We start from the raw sequence: 11,142 nt of genomic DNA on the forward strand, positions 1-11,142 counted from the left end.
ATCTTTCCATGTACAAACCAACAACTTGCTTCTTCTTATTCTTCTTAATAATTCTCTAAATCTTGCTTTTTTTAACTTCTTGGTGAAGAAGATGAATAATATTGTTATGGAAGAGAAACGATATGCTCTTTTGCTGGCAGCAAGAGACTCAGATTATGTGAAGAAAGTTTATGGCGGATACTTCAATGTCTTCGTTGCAGCTTTCGGAGAAGAAGGAGAGAGATGGGATTTGTTCAGAGTTGTTGAAGGAGAATTCCCTGAAATGAATGAGCTTCAGAAATACGATGGATTTGTCGTCAGTGGTAGCCCATTTGATGCCTATGGAAATGACTACTGGATTGTCAAGCTTTGCTTCTTGCTCCAAATTTTAGATTCCATAGAGAAAAAAGTTCTTGGCATTTGCTTTGGTCACCAGGTAACCAAATTTCAAACTTCAGTTTCATTTCATTCTCTGCAGCGGACGTCCTGATTTTACGAACTCTTAATAACAATTAAATCTGTCTCTCCTGCAGACGTTCGTATTTTAAACTGTTCACTCAAAGAGATGGTTAAAAGAAAATTTATACAAACCCTTCTTTAACTCTTAGCGAAAAGTATTTTAAAAGAATGCAGAGATTGGCATATGAAAATTTTACCGATAATTTACGAAAGTCTTGTGTGATCCTATGGTTTTGTTCTCAGGTTTTGTGTAGGGCATTGGGTGGTAAAGTTGGGAAGGCTTATACAGGATGGGATATTGGGCTGAGAAGAGTGAGCATGGTGAGGGATTTGGGAAGTTGTAGCTTCATGGAGGAATTGGGAAATGAAATCCCACAATTTCTTTCGATAATAGAGTGTCATCAAGATGAGGTTTGGGAGGTGCCTTCAGGGGCAGAAGTGATAGCATTTTCGGATAAAACAGGAGTTGAAATGTTTACAATTGGAGATCATATTCTTGGGATTCAAGGCCATCCTGAATACACAAAAGACATTCTTTATAATCTCATTGATCGCCTCCTAAATAACAATTGCATTCAGGTAGTAATTATTTAATTAACGCAGATTAATTAATTTATATAATCATGTTGGTTTTTGATATTAATTAATTTCATGATGAATTGCAGAGTGACTTTGCTGATAATGCGAAGCTTGGATTGGAGATAGCTGAACCAGATAGAAAGTNAAGAAAATTTATACAAACCCTTCTTTAACTCTTAGCGAAAAGTATTTTAAAAGAATGCAGAGATTGGCATATGAAAATTTTACCGATAATTTACGAGAGTCTTTTGTGATCCTATGGTTTTGTTCTCAGGTTTTGTGTAGGGCATTGGGTGGGAAAGTTGGGAAGGCTTATACAGGATGGGATATTGGGCTGAGAAGAGTGAGCATGGTGAGGGATTTGGGAAGTTGTAGCTTCATGGAGGAATTGGGAAATGAAATCCCACAATTTCTTTCGATAATAGAGTGTCATCAAGATGAGGTTTGGGAGGTGCCTTCAGGGGCAGAAGTGATAGCATTTTCGGATAAAACAGGAGTTGAAATGTTTACAATTGGAGATCATATTCTTGGGATTCAAGGCCATCCTGAATACACAAAAGACATTCTTTATAATCTCATTGATCGCCTCCTAAATAACAATTGCATTCAGGTAGTAATTATTTAATTAACGCAGATTAATTAATTTATATAATCATGTTGGTTTTTGATATTAATTAATTTCATGATGAATTGCAGAGTGACTTTGCTGATAATGCGAAGCTTGGATTGGAGATAGCTGAACCAGATAGAAAGTGTTGGGAAAAAATTTGCAGGAATTTTCTTAAGGGAAGAATATAGAGAGAATAATTTTGGCCTCTTTAATCAGGCTTAAAATAAATTTGTCTTTAAATGTTAATTAATTATGTTCAAACTCTGTAATTGTAAGTTTTAAGTTTCTTAATATATACTAATCCAACATGGTTAGAAAACATAAACCTCATCAAAAGCAGTAAATATGTATAATTCTCAGTTGGTGAACGTCTTGGCATTTTGTTAATTATATTTGGATCAAGCTACTTGGTGTCAAAAAATTATTAAAAGAAAATTTCGACCATATTTTATACTGGGATAAAGAGGATTGTATTATATACAGTTGTTGCGAGGCTTACGGAAAAGATTTCCAGCAAAAGATAAAAAGATAAACCGACTAATTGCTAAATCTTGGAAGAACAAGATTCTGAAAAGTGCTTTCCCATAAAATAAGTAATTAATACTCTAGAAGCACTTTTTTTGGGTGCAACCGTTATAATACTCATGTAGATGAGAATAAGCAATGGTTTCAGGCTTTCAGCTACTTGATAGAATAATGAATCAAAGTAATCTAATTTTATAATTTATCAAGAGTGGGTAGGTAAGTTTTTAGTTATTATTTTTAATCACGAACTACCATTTTAAGTTGTTTATGAAATTAAAATTAACAATAGTAACTATCAGACAAGTGATTTATGCATTAAAAAATAATTAAAAAAAAAATTATCATACTTGACTACTTAGCAAGAATTTGAGCAAATTTTAAAGATTCTTTGAGTAAGAATTCTTAGACGTGGACGTTTACATTTTTTTAATATACAAACCTTTGTCAACGGGTGATAGTGAAGACTAAGAGACAGATTTTCAATGTTTGTCTTTTAAAGTTAGTTGATTATGACTAATCACTATTCACTAGTGACGCAACTAACAAAGTAGATATCTGTAAAAAGACTGATCAGTAGTTTTTTAAATTATTAGTTGAATATAATTGTGATAAGAGTAAAGATTTAATAAATATAATTAGAAAACGCTTATCGATCACTTTTTTTTTTCTCATCTTTTCAACTTATAGAATCAGTTTAATAAAAATAAATGTTTTTTCTCATTCATTCTCTATATCTTCCATGCATTTGACACCTTTAATTTTATATATTAAGTCTAAGATAAATTTAGGTGTGTGTTGGTTTGGAAAGTGGAAACTACAAGTTAGGCCATGCATATTGCAAAGAGAATAATGGAACCCTATTCTTAATATTGGACAAAAAGTTGATTGAGGAACCTTAAGATTTAGAATTTGAGGATATGGTTAACTTAGTGCTCTTATCACGAATATTTTTCTTTTTTGTGGGTGCAACAGAATAGCCAATGTTCTTCAATTGGAAAATTCTGAATTAACCTTACCAAGATTCAAGCTACATGAATTTCCAGTTTAATTAACATGAATATGACGCTATACTTTGGATGTTCTCCATAGCTTTGAATTATCAAAAATATTCTTAAAGCCATGTTGATAAACTTTCGCTTTCTGCTAAATTCTTTTTTATTAAGATGTGAATGTCTATTCATATAAGGAATGTTTTCATTCATATAATTTTCACGAGTAATTACTAGTGAAATGCTATTAACTTCTTGTCTATAGTCTAAATTATTACTCGATGCAGGCAAATATAATAAATAAATTGTCGTTTTGATATCCTTAAACCTTTATGAACAAATCGCATTTGAGAGAAGAAAATTTTTATTCAGCTTAAGGGATTTGTTTAAAAGCAGAGAAGCTTATATATACAAGTAACCATAGTTAGTCAACCATAGTTAATTAATCATAACAACTAATTAACAACTAACTAACAGATTACTAACTAATTAACAGATTAACTAGCTAACTAAACTAATTAACTGAACCTAATTAACTGATTATGCTAATAATCCAATATCCCCCCTCAAGTTGGTGGGTGATAGAGGTCAAGCACCCCCAACTTGGATAGTAAGTGCTGATGAAAAGTGGAGGGAACAGCTTTGGTGAACAAATCGGCTGGCTGATCCTTGGTTGGGACATGAACAGGTTGCACCAGACCATCCTTGAGCTTGTTACAAACTATATGGCAGTCGATGTCGATGTGTTTAGTTCATTCATGGAAGATAGGGTTGGAAGCAATGTGTAATGCAGATTTGTTGTCACAGCCAAGAGGAATAGGTAGTTGAGGGAAAAAACCAAGGTCCTGAAGAAGTTGATTAGGCCAAATCAGCTCACAAACAGTGGATGCCATGGCGCAGTACTCAGCTTCAGAAGAGGACTTAGAGACTGCAGCTTGACATTTTGATTTCCATGAGATTAAAGAATGCCCTAAGAAGATGCAAAATCCATTAATTGATTTACGAGTCATCAAACACGATGCCCAATCAGAATCACAAAATGCTTGGAGATGAAAAGAACCATGAGCAAGAAATAATAACCCCAAGCCTGGAGAACCTTTAACATATCTGACAATACGTAAGGCTACATGGAGATGAGAGTCTTTAGGCTTATGCATAAACTGGCTAAGCAAGTGGACAACAAATGTAATATCTGGATGGGTGAGACATAAGTAGAGTAATTTGCCAACCAATTTCTGATAAACTGTAGGATTAGCTAAGGGAAGATCCTACTGATGTCGTTGGAAAAGATTTATCAAAGTCCATAGTAGTGAATTTGAATTGTGGATCAAGAGGAATAGAAGCTGGTTTGGCAGCAGCTAAGCCATAATCAGCAACTAACTCCAAGGCATACTTATGTTGGCAAAGACAAATTCCCTTGGAAGATCGAGCAACTTCAAAGCCTAAAAAATATTTGAGAGAACCAAGATCTTTAAGCTGAAAGTTGGAATGCAGTAGAGCTTTAGTTTCTGCAATCAACCTACTATCACTGCCAATGATGACCAGATCATCAACATACACCAATAGAAGCACAATCTGATCATGATTTCGCTTATAGAAGAATGAGTGATCTGCTTGAGATTGAAGGAAACCACCAGCCAGCAAAACATTAGTCAGCTTAGTGTTCCAGGCCCTGGAAGCTTGTTTCAAGCCATACAATGACATATGGAGTTTGCACACTAAGGACTTATCATGATGATTAAAGAAGCCTTGTGGCACTTGCATATAAATGTCCTCTTGAAGGTCCCCTTGGAGAAAGGCGTTGTCAACATCTAAGTGAAATAATGGCCAATTTTTCATAGAAGCAATAGCCAAAACCAGCCTTACAGTCACCATCTTCACCATTGGAGAAAATGTCTCCTCATAATCAATGCTAGCCTACTAGGTGAGACCTTTGGGTACTAATCTGGCCTTATATCTCTCTAGAGTCCCATCAGTATGATATTTGAGCTTATAAACCCATTTGCACCTTATTAGAGTCTTCCCGGAAGGTAGAGGAACAAGGGACCAAGTGCCATTTCTCTCCAAGGCCTAAAGTTCCTTTTGCATGGCTGCAACCCAATGAGGATCCTTGGAAGCTTGAGTAAAAGAAGTAGGCTCAGAAAGGGCTAAAATATTGGACAAACAGGTTTGATAGGTTGGTGACAGATTGGCATATGTGAGATAGTTATGAATAGGGTACTTTAAGAGGCTAATCTGATTGGAGTTGGGCAGGGTAGGACACACAAAGTCAGTGGTCCAAATGGGAGGCCGAGTAGGTCTGTTGGATCTTCGAATCGGAGTGGTAGATACTAGTGGTGTATGAGATAGATTCTGAACAGAGGAAGGTGCAAGAGGTGTAGGGGAGGATCTAGATAGAGTCGAATCTATTTCAGGAATATGGGGAGTAGAGCATGCACTAGGCTCTTCTTCCATAAAAGTAGCAGCATAAATGTCAACTGGAAAAATAGATTTAGGAGCTTGCTGTAATGAGAAAGGAAAAATCTGTTCATAAAATAAAACATCTCTGTTAATGCAAATATTTTGAGAAGTCAAATCATATAGTATATAACTCTTTTTTGTGGATGAATACCCAAGGAAAACACAGGGTACTGATCTGGGAGCAAACTTGTCTTGAATAGGCAGATTGGAAGCATAGGCTAAACAGCCAAAGACTCTCAAATGATCCAAATTTGGCTTATGGCCATAAAACTTCTCAAAAGGAGATAATCCATGTAAAACTTTGGTAGGTAATCAATTGATTATATATACAGCAACTTTGACAGCCTATCCCTACAAGTAATCAGGGATTTGAGATTGGAATTTTAAAGCCCTGGTCATGGCAAGAATGTGCCTATGCTTGCGTTCTACCACTCCATTTTGCTGTGGAGTGTAGACACAAGTGCTTTGGTGTATAATCCCTAAGCTAGATAACAATTCACAACACTGATTATTGAAAAATTCTGTGCCATTGTCAGTTCTAACATACTGAGGAGTGTGATTATACTAATTTTGAACCATTTGCCAAAAAAATTTCAAAGTCTGGAATACATCAAACTTTAATTGCAGCAAAAATATCCATGTGGTCCTAGTGAAATCATCTACCACAGTGAGAAGGAAACGTGCATTACCTTGAGTAGCAACCTTGTAAGGGCCCCAAACATCCAAATGCAGCAATTCAAATGCGTGAGAAGTGGTTGTGTTACTGGTAGGGAAAGATAACCTGGTATGTTTGGCTAAAGGACAAGTTTCACAATGAAACTTGTAATTGTTAGAGTAGATACCCTAGCGCCAATCAATTATTGTAGAATTGACTCTTTGTAATAATGTTTATTAATCAATAATAAAAGGCATTTTATTCTATATCGCGTAAATCATTATTATTTCAATATGTATTGATATATGTCCTTAGAATGGTAGAACCGTGACGAGGGTATCAAGTGTTTCAAATCTTGATAGTGAGAACCCTATGAGCACATATGGTGGCCATTCTAGAAACGTCCGTAGCCCCAGTATTATTCTGAAGTAAGGGCACAGATAATACGGTAAGGCTATCATAGTGTTGAACGACCCTGTCGAAAGGCAGTGACTGATCTCACTTGTCAAGGTTGTTTGGTGACAACCTGGTGCAACACATGGGTGCTTGTTGTAGGCGGATATACCGCAGCAAGTTCACTGGACTGACCCACCAGAGGATTCCATATGGATGGTAACCCCAGTGTCTATGGAACAAATCCTCTAACGAATGGTGGTGCATGTGATCCTTAGACTTGAGATCACCGGAGCGCCTTGTGCACCGATTGGTACAGTTTGACACTAGCCTAACGCAGTTCTATTCAGAGCTGTCAGTACGGTGGTGATTGGCTATATCAAGGAGTGTATCAAGACTATGGTGGATTGACAAAGGATTCATCACTCCCGGGTACGGGAGAAGTTATCTCACGGCGCAATTCAGTATATGGCAATGACACTAAAACTGTGGCCACAGTGGGATTGAGTTGTTGCTCTATCCAGATTATAATACGGGTCATTGGTCCAGAAACTGAATATATAATATCGAGAGTAACCGAAGGTTGACACTATTTCTATGCCTTCGTCTCGTCGAGATAACGTATGATGAAAGGATCGAATTGTACGGTAACCATATCGTTGACAGGTAGCTACTTTGCTGAATCCGAATCTATCGGGTGGCCATGATGCCTTGCTAGGGGCCAATCTTGGTCTGTGTATTAGTGAGACGATTAATTGGTGTTAATCGCGATACTATACACTACCGGTATGATGAGGAGCCTATGGGTCACACACATAGAAGATAATTTAAGAGCCAAGAAGAAAGAAGGGCGTTTTCGTCTTTTTAGGCGAAAGGGTATTTTGGTAATTTCACAGTGCAATTAAATTTGCTGAGGTCGTAGCCTTTTATTTAATTTGTTAAAAAATTAAATAAGTGAAATTACGGTTAAATGTGTGTTCGCACATATTTAATTAAATCATCATTATTGTTAAATGTTAATTAAATATTAATTGATTTTAATTGAGATAATGATGAAATAAAAATAAAAATATCTAATTGGGAGTGTTTGGCAACATGGGCTGTTTGGGTTGGAGCCCAAGCCCATTCCATGTGGGAATAGGGCAACTTGGTTTGCCTATAAAAAGAATAGTGTTTGTGTGTTTTTTAATTAATTCATTTTGCCTTTTTGATAAAAGAAAAGAAAACACAACACCCCATACACTCTCCCACGCCCCTTTCACTATTTGATTGAAAAATCAAATATTTCTTTTCTTCTTGATTTCTTAAGGCCAAGGAGGATCTAGCAAATCTCTCCTTGGTTCTTGGTGGTTGTCTTCGTGTGGACTTCTTGGTTCGATCCTACACTTGGATCGGTAGCAAACACGTTCAGAGGCAATATTGGTGGAGCCTCCAACGTGGGTATGAATCTAAACTTTAGATTTATTTTATTTTTTCTGTAGATTCTTGATATTATACATAAACTGTAAAATTTGTGCCTTGATTTTGGGCTTTAAGGAATGATCTACGGTTATATAAAATTTTGTTTTCCGCTGCGCAACCGGGTCGTTTCCTAACAATAATGATTATTAAAAGTATGATGTAAATCCTGCAAGATTGATAAGGGAGCATGTCCTAATCTCCTATGCCAAAGAACAACATCCTTATTCTGAGACAATGTGTTTATTGAAGAATCAGTAGCTACATTGAGAGATTTGCAATCTGTTTCTTTATAACAATCAGAAACTTTGATTCCCAAATGTGTATTTAAGGCTGAAACAAAACCAGGAAAAAAGGAGATGATTTTCAAAATTGGCATGAAGTGATATAGCCCCTGGTGTTGCTTACCAATCCCCTTCAGTCTGCCATTCCAAAGATCCTGGATCAAACAAAAATCCGGATAAAAAGTGACAGAACACTGACCATCAGAGGCTAACTTAGAAATTGATAGCAGATTGTACTTAAAATCTAGTATGTATAGAACATTATCCAGTGATAAATTTTCTTGTAGGCTGACAGTACCTATATGTTGAATTGATGTTTTTGTTCCATTTGGTAGACTAACATAACCAGGTGTAGATGATTTATTATCAACAGATGATATAAAATTTCGAACACTATGAGTCATATGATCAGTGGCTCCCGAGTCAAGAATCCAATCATGAATAACACCGCAATTTGAAAATAGGGAAACAATATTACCTGCAAGGTTAGCTGATGGTGTTCCTAAGTTCTCCTTGCCTAGTAACTGAATCAATTGAGTATACTACTCTGGAGTTAAAACATTGCCTAAGCTAACTCCTTTGTTGTTGTCGGTTATTGATTTAGTTTGTGAAGCTGATTCTTGACTTGAGTGAACTTGATTGACTTTAGCTTTTGATCCTGACTTATTCTTGGTAAACTAAAAATCTGCCGGATATCCATGCAATTTGTAACAATTATCCTTCTTGTGTCCTGTTATGTGGCAGTAATCACATTCAACATAGGGTTTTTTTCCTTTATATTTTGAGCTCTGAGTCTGATTTCTTTGATTCCTTTGTGAGTAAAGAGTCGTAGTAACTTTAGTGTTCTGATTAAATCCAATCAAGACCTTTTGGCTTTCATCTTGACTTACAATTGAATAAGCCTGTTTGACAGAAGGTAGGGGAACCATTAACAGGATTTGACTTTGCACCAATGCATATGAGTCATTAAGTCCTATAAGGAACTGTAGAAGTTTTTGTTGGTTAAGATGTGCCAAATATGCTTTTGCTGATTCACTGTCAGGTGGTGGCAAACTCACCAATGAGTTGAGTTCATCCCATAGAGTTTTCAGCTTGTTGTAATATATTGCAACCGAGTGAGTTCCTTGCATCATGTTAACTATCTCTCTATGGATACCAAAGACTCTTGTGCCATTGACCTTGTGGTATTGTTCTTGAAGATCTTGCCAAACTTGTCGCGCACTACTAGAGTGTACAATACTGTTGAATATTTCCTTTGAAATACTGCTGAAAATCCAAGCTAACACCAAGGAATTACAACGTTCCCACTGTGCATGCAAAGATTGATTGAAATTTACTTACAAGATCCATCAACAAACCCTAATTTGTTTTTTGCTCTTAAAGAAACAATCATCGCACGGCTCCAAATCCCATAATTTTCCATTCCCGTAAGCTGCTCTGAAACAAGGACTGAACCAGGCGTATCTGATGGATGTATGTAGAGAGGTGAACTCGAGTCAATAACGCTTGACATTCTAAGATGAATTTTTTTCAGCTTTGTGCATAAATTCAGCCGAATTAATCAACAGATTTCAGCTAACAGTTGGATGAACTTACTCTGATTTCAGAGAGATGAAGAAGAAAAAGAAAAACCAGGGTTGATTCTAGAGTCGATTCTAACTTGAATCTTTAATTGAAGCTACTAATTTTGCAGTTGAAAAGCACTGCTCTGATACCATGAACAAATCGCATTTGAGAGAAGAGAATTTTTATTTAGCTTAAGGGATTTGTTTACAAGCAGAGAAGCTTATATATACAAGTAACCATAGTTAGTCAACCACAGTTAATTAACCATAACAACTAATTAACAATTAACTAACAGATTACTAACTAATTAACAGATTAACTAGCTAACTAAACTAATTAACTGAACCTAATTAACTGATTATGCTAATAATCCAATACTTTACCCTGTAATTTACCTATAAATAAGAGGTTTTTCTTCTCATTGAGAGAGAAGAATTGCAGTTTGTAAAATTTTTCATATGTTTCTCTCAAGTCCTTAAATCTCTTCTTCAACATCAAAGAGGTAGTAATTCTCTGAAAATAGTAAAAATGAAAAGGGCCCCTTATAGTTTGAAAAACTGCAAGTTAATATGCTTTTTCATTTCACTATTATGTGCATCCTTGGAATTAGAAACCTTGTTGAGCTTTTGCAAAAATGAATTACACTAGTCATTCTGGGAAAAAAATGTTATTTAATTGTGAATAACTCTATTAAAATCAATAAAAACGTTAAATCATTTGCGTTTGGACTTCAGATGTCAATTCCATCTATCATACTTGAAGAAAACTACAATTTCGTCCGAATAATGTATTGAACTGCCCTAAAGGTGGCTCCTGACTCCTGCAATGCCTCGTGTCCACAATTTTAGGATCCATAACCCAATTATTATTATTATAAACTTTTATTAATTTCTGAATTTTCTTTCGTGGATTAATTAGAGAGGTGTTCTTTAAATTTCACCAAAACTCTTAAGGGTGTGTTTGTTTTAGTATTTTAGATATTATTTTTGAAAAAGTAAGAGTATTTTGGTAATAACGAGGTAGAATTTGAAAACTAACAAAAACATCCTCCTGGGTTTGTTAATTTACTAAACACCCCTGTAATAAAAACATTAAAAATTATAAAAACACCCCCACCCACCCATTAAATACCGGCAGCTGGCCACCATCGTCAGAGGGTGGTCAGAGTCACCGCATCGACGCTGC

At 35.8% G+C, this 11,142-nt stretch overlaps 1 protein-coding gene across 2 annotated transcripts; it reads left to right on the forward strand.

Moving 5' to 3' along the window:
* On the forward strand, positions 1–2,025 carry LOC116121936 (gamma-glutamyl peptidase 5-like). Of its 2 annotated transcripts, none has more exons than XM_031407844.1 (3): positions 1–415; positions 682–1,017; positions 1,714–2,025. In XM_031407844.1, the coding sequence occupies exons 1-3, from the start codon at positions 92–94 to the stop codon at positions 1,813–1,815; spliced, it is 762 nt and encodes a 253-aa protein (XP_031263704.1). In that variant the 5' UTR covers positions 1–91; the 3' UTR covers positions 1,816–2,025. The 2 variants fall into 2 exon arrangements, with proteins under 2 accessions (XP_031263704.1, XP_031263703.1); XM_031407843.1 differs by lacking the exon at positions 682–1,017 and adding an exon at positions 1,292–1,627 and having other exon boundaries at positions 2–415; positions 1,714–2,020.
* The last annotated feature ends 9,117 nt before the right edge of the window (positions 2,026–11,142 follow it).

This window comes from Pistacia vera, unplaced genomic scaffold, assembly GCF_008641045.1.
Source record: "Pistacia vera cultivar Batoury unplaced genomic scaffold, PisVer_v2 Contig129, whole genome shotgun sequence".
Lineage (NCBI taxonomy): Eukaryota > Viridiplantae > Streptophyta > Magnoliopsida > Sapindales > Anacardiaceae > Pistacia > Pistacia vera.

Coding starts and splice junctions, on each gene's coding strand:
- LOC116121936 (XM_031407844.1), top strand. CDS start 92: ATGAATAATATTGTTATGGAAGAGAAACGATATGCTCTTTTGCTGGCA. Junction 416..681: donor GCATTTGCTTTGGTCACCAG/GTAACCAAATTT, acceptor TTTTGTTCTCAG/GTTTTGTGTAGGGCATTGGG. Junction 1,018..1,713: donor TAAATAACAATTGCATTCAG/GTAGTAATTATT, acceptor GATGAATTGCAG/AGTGACTTTGCTGATAATGC.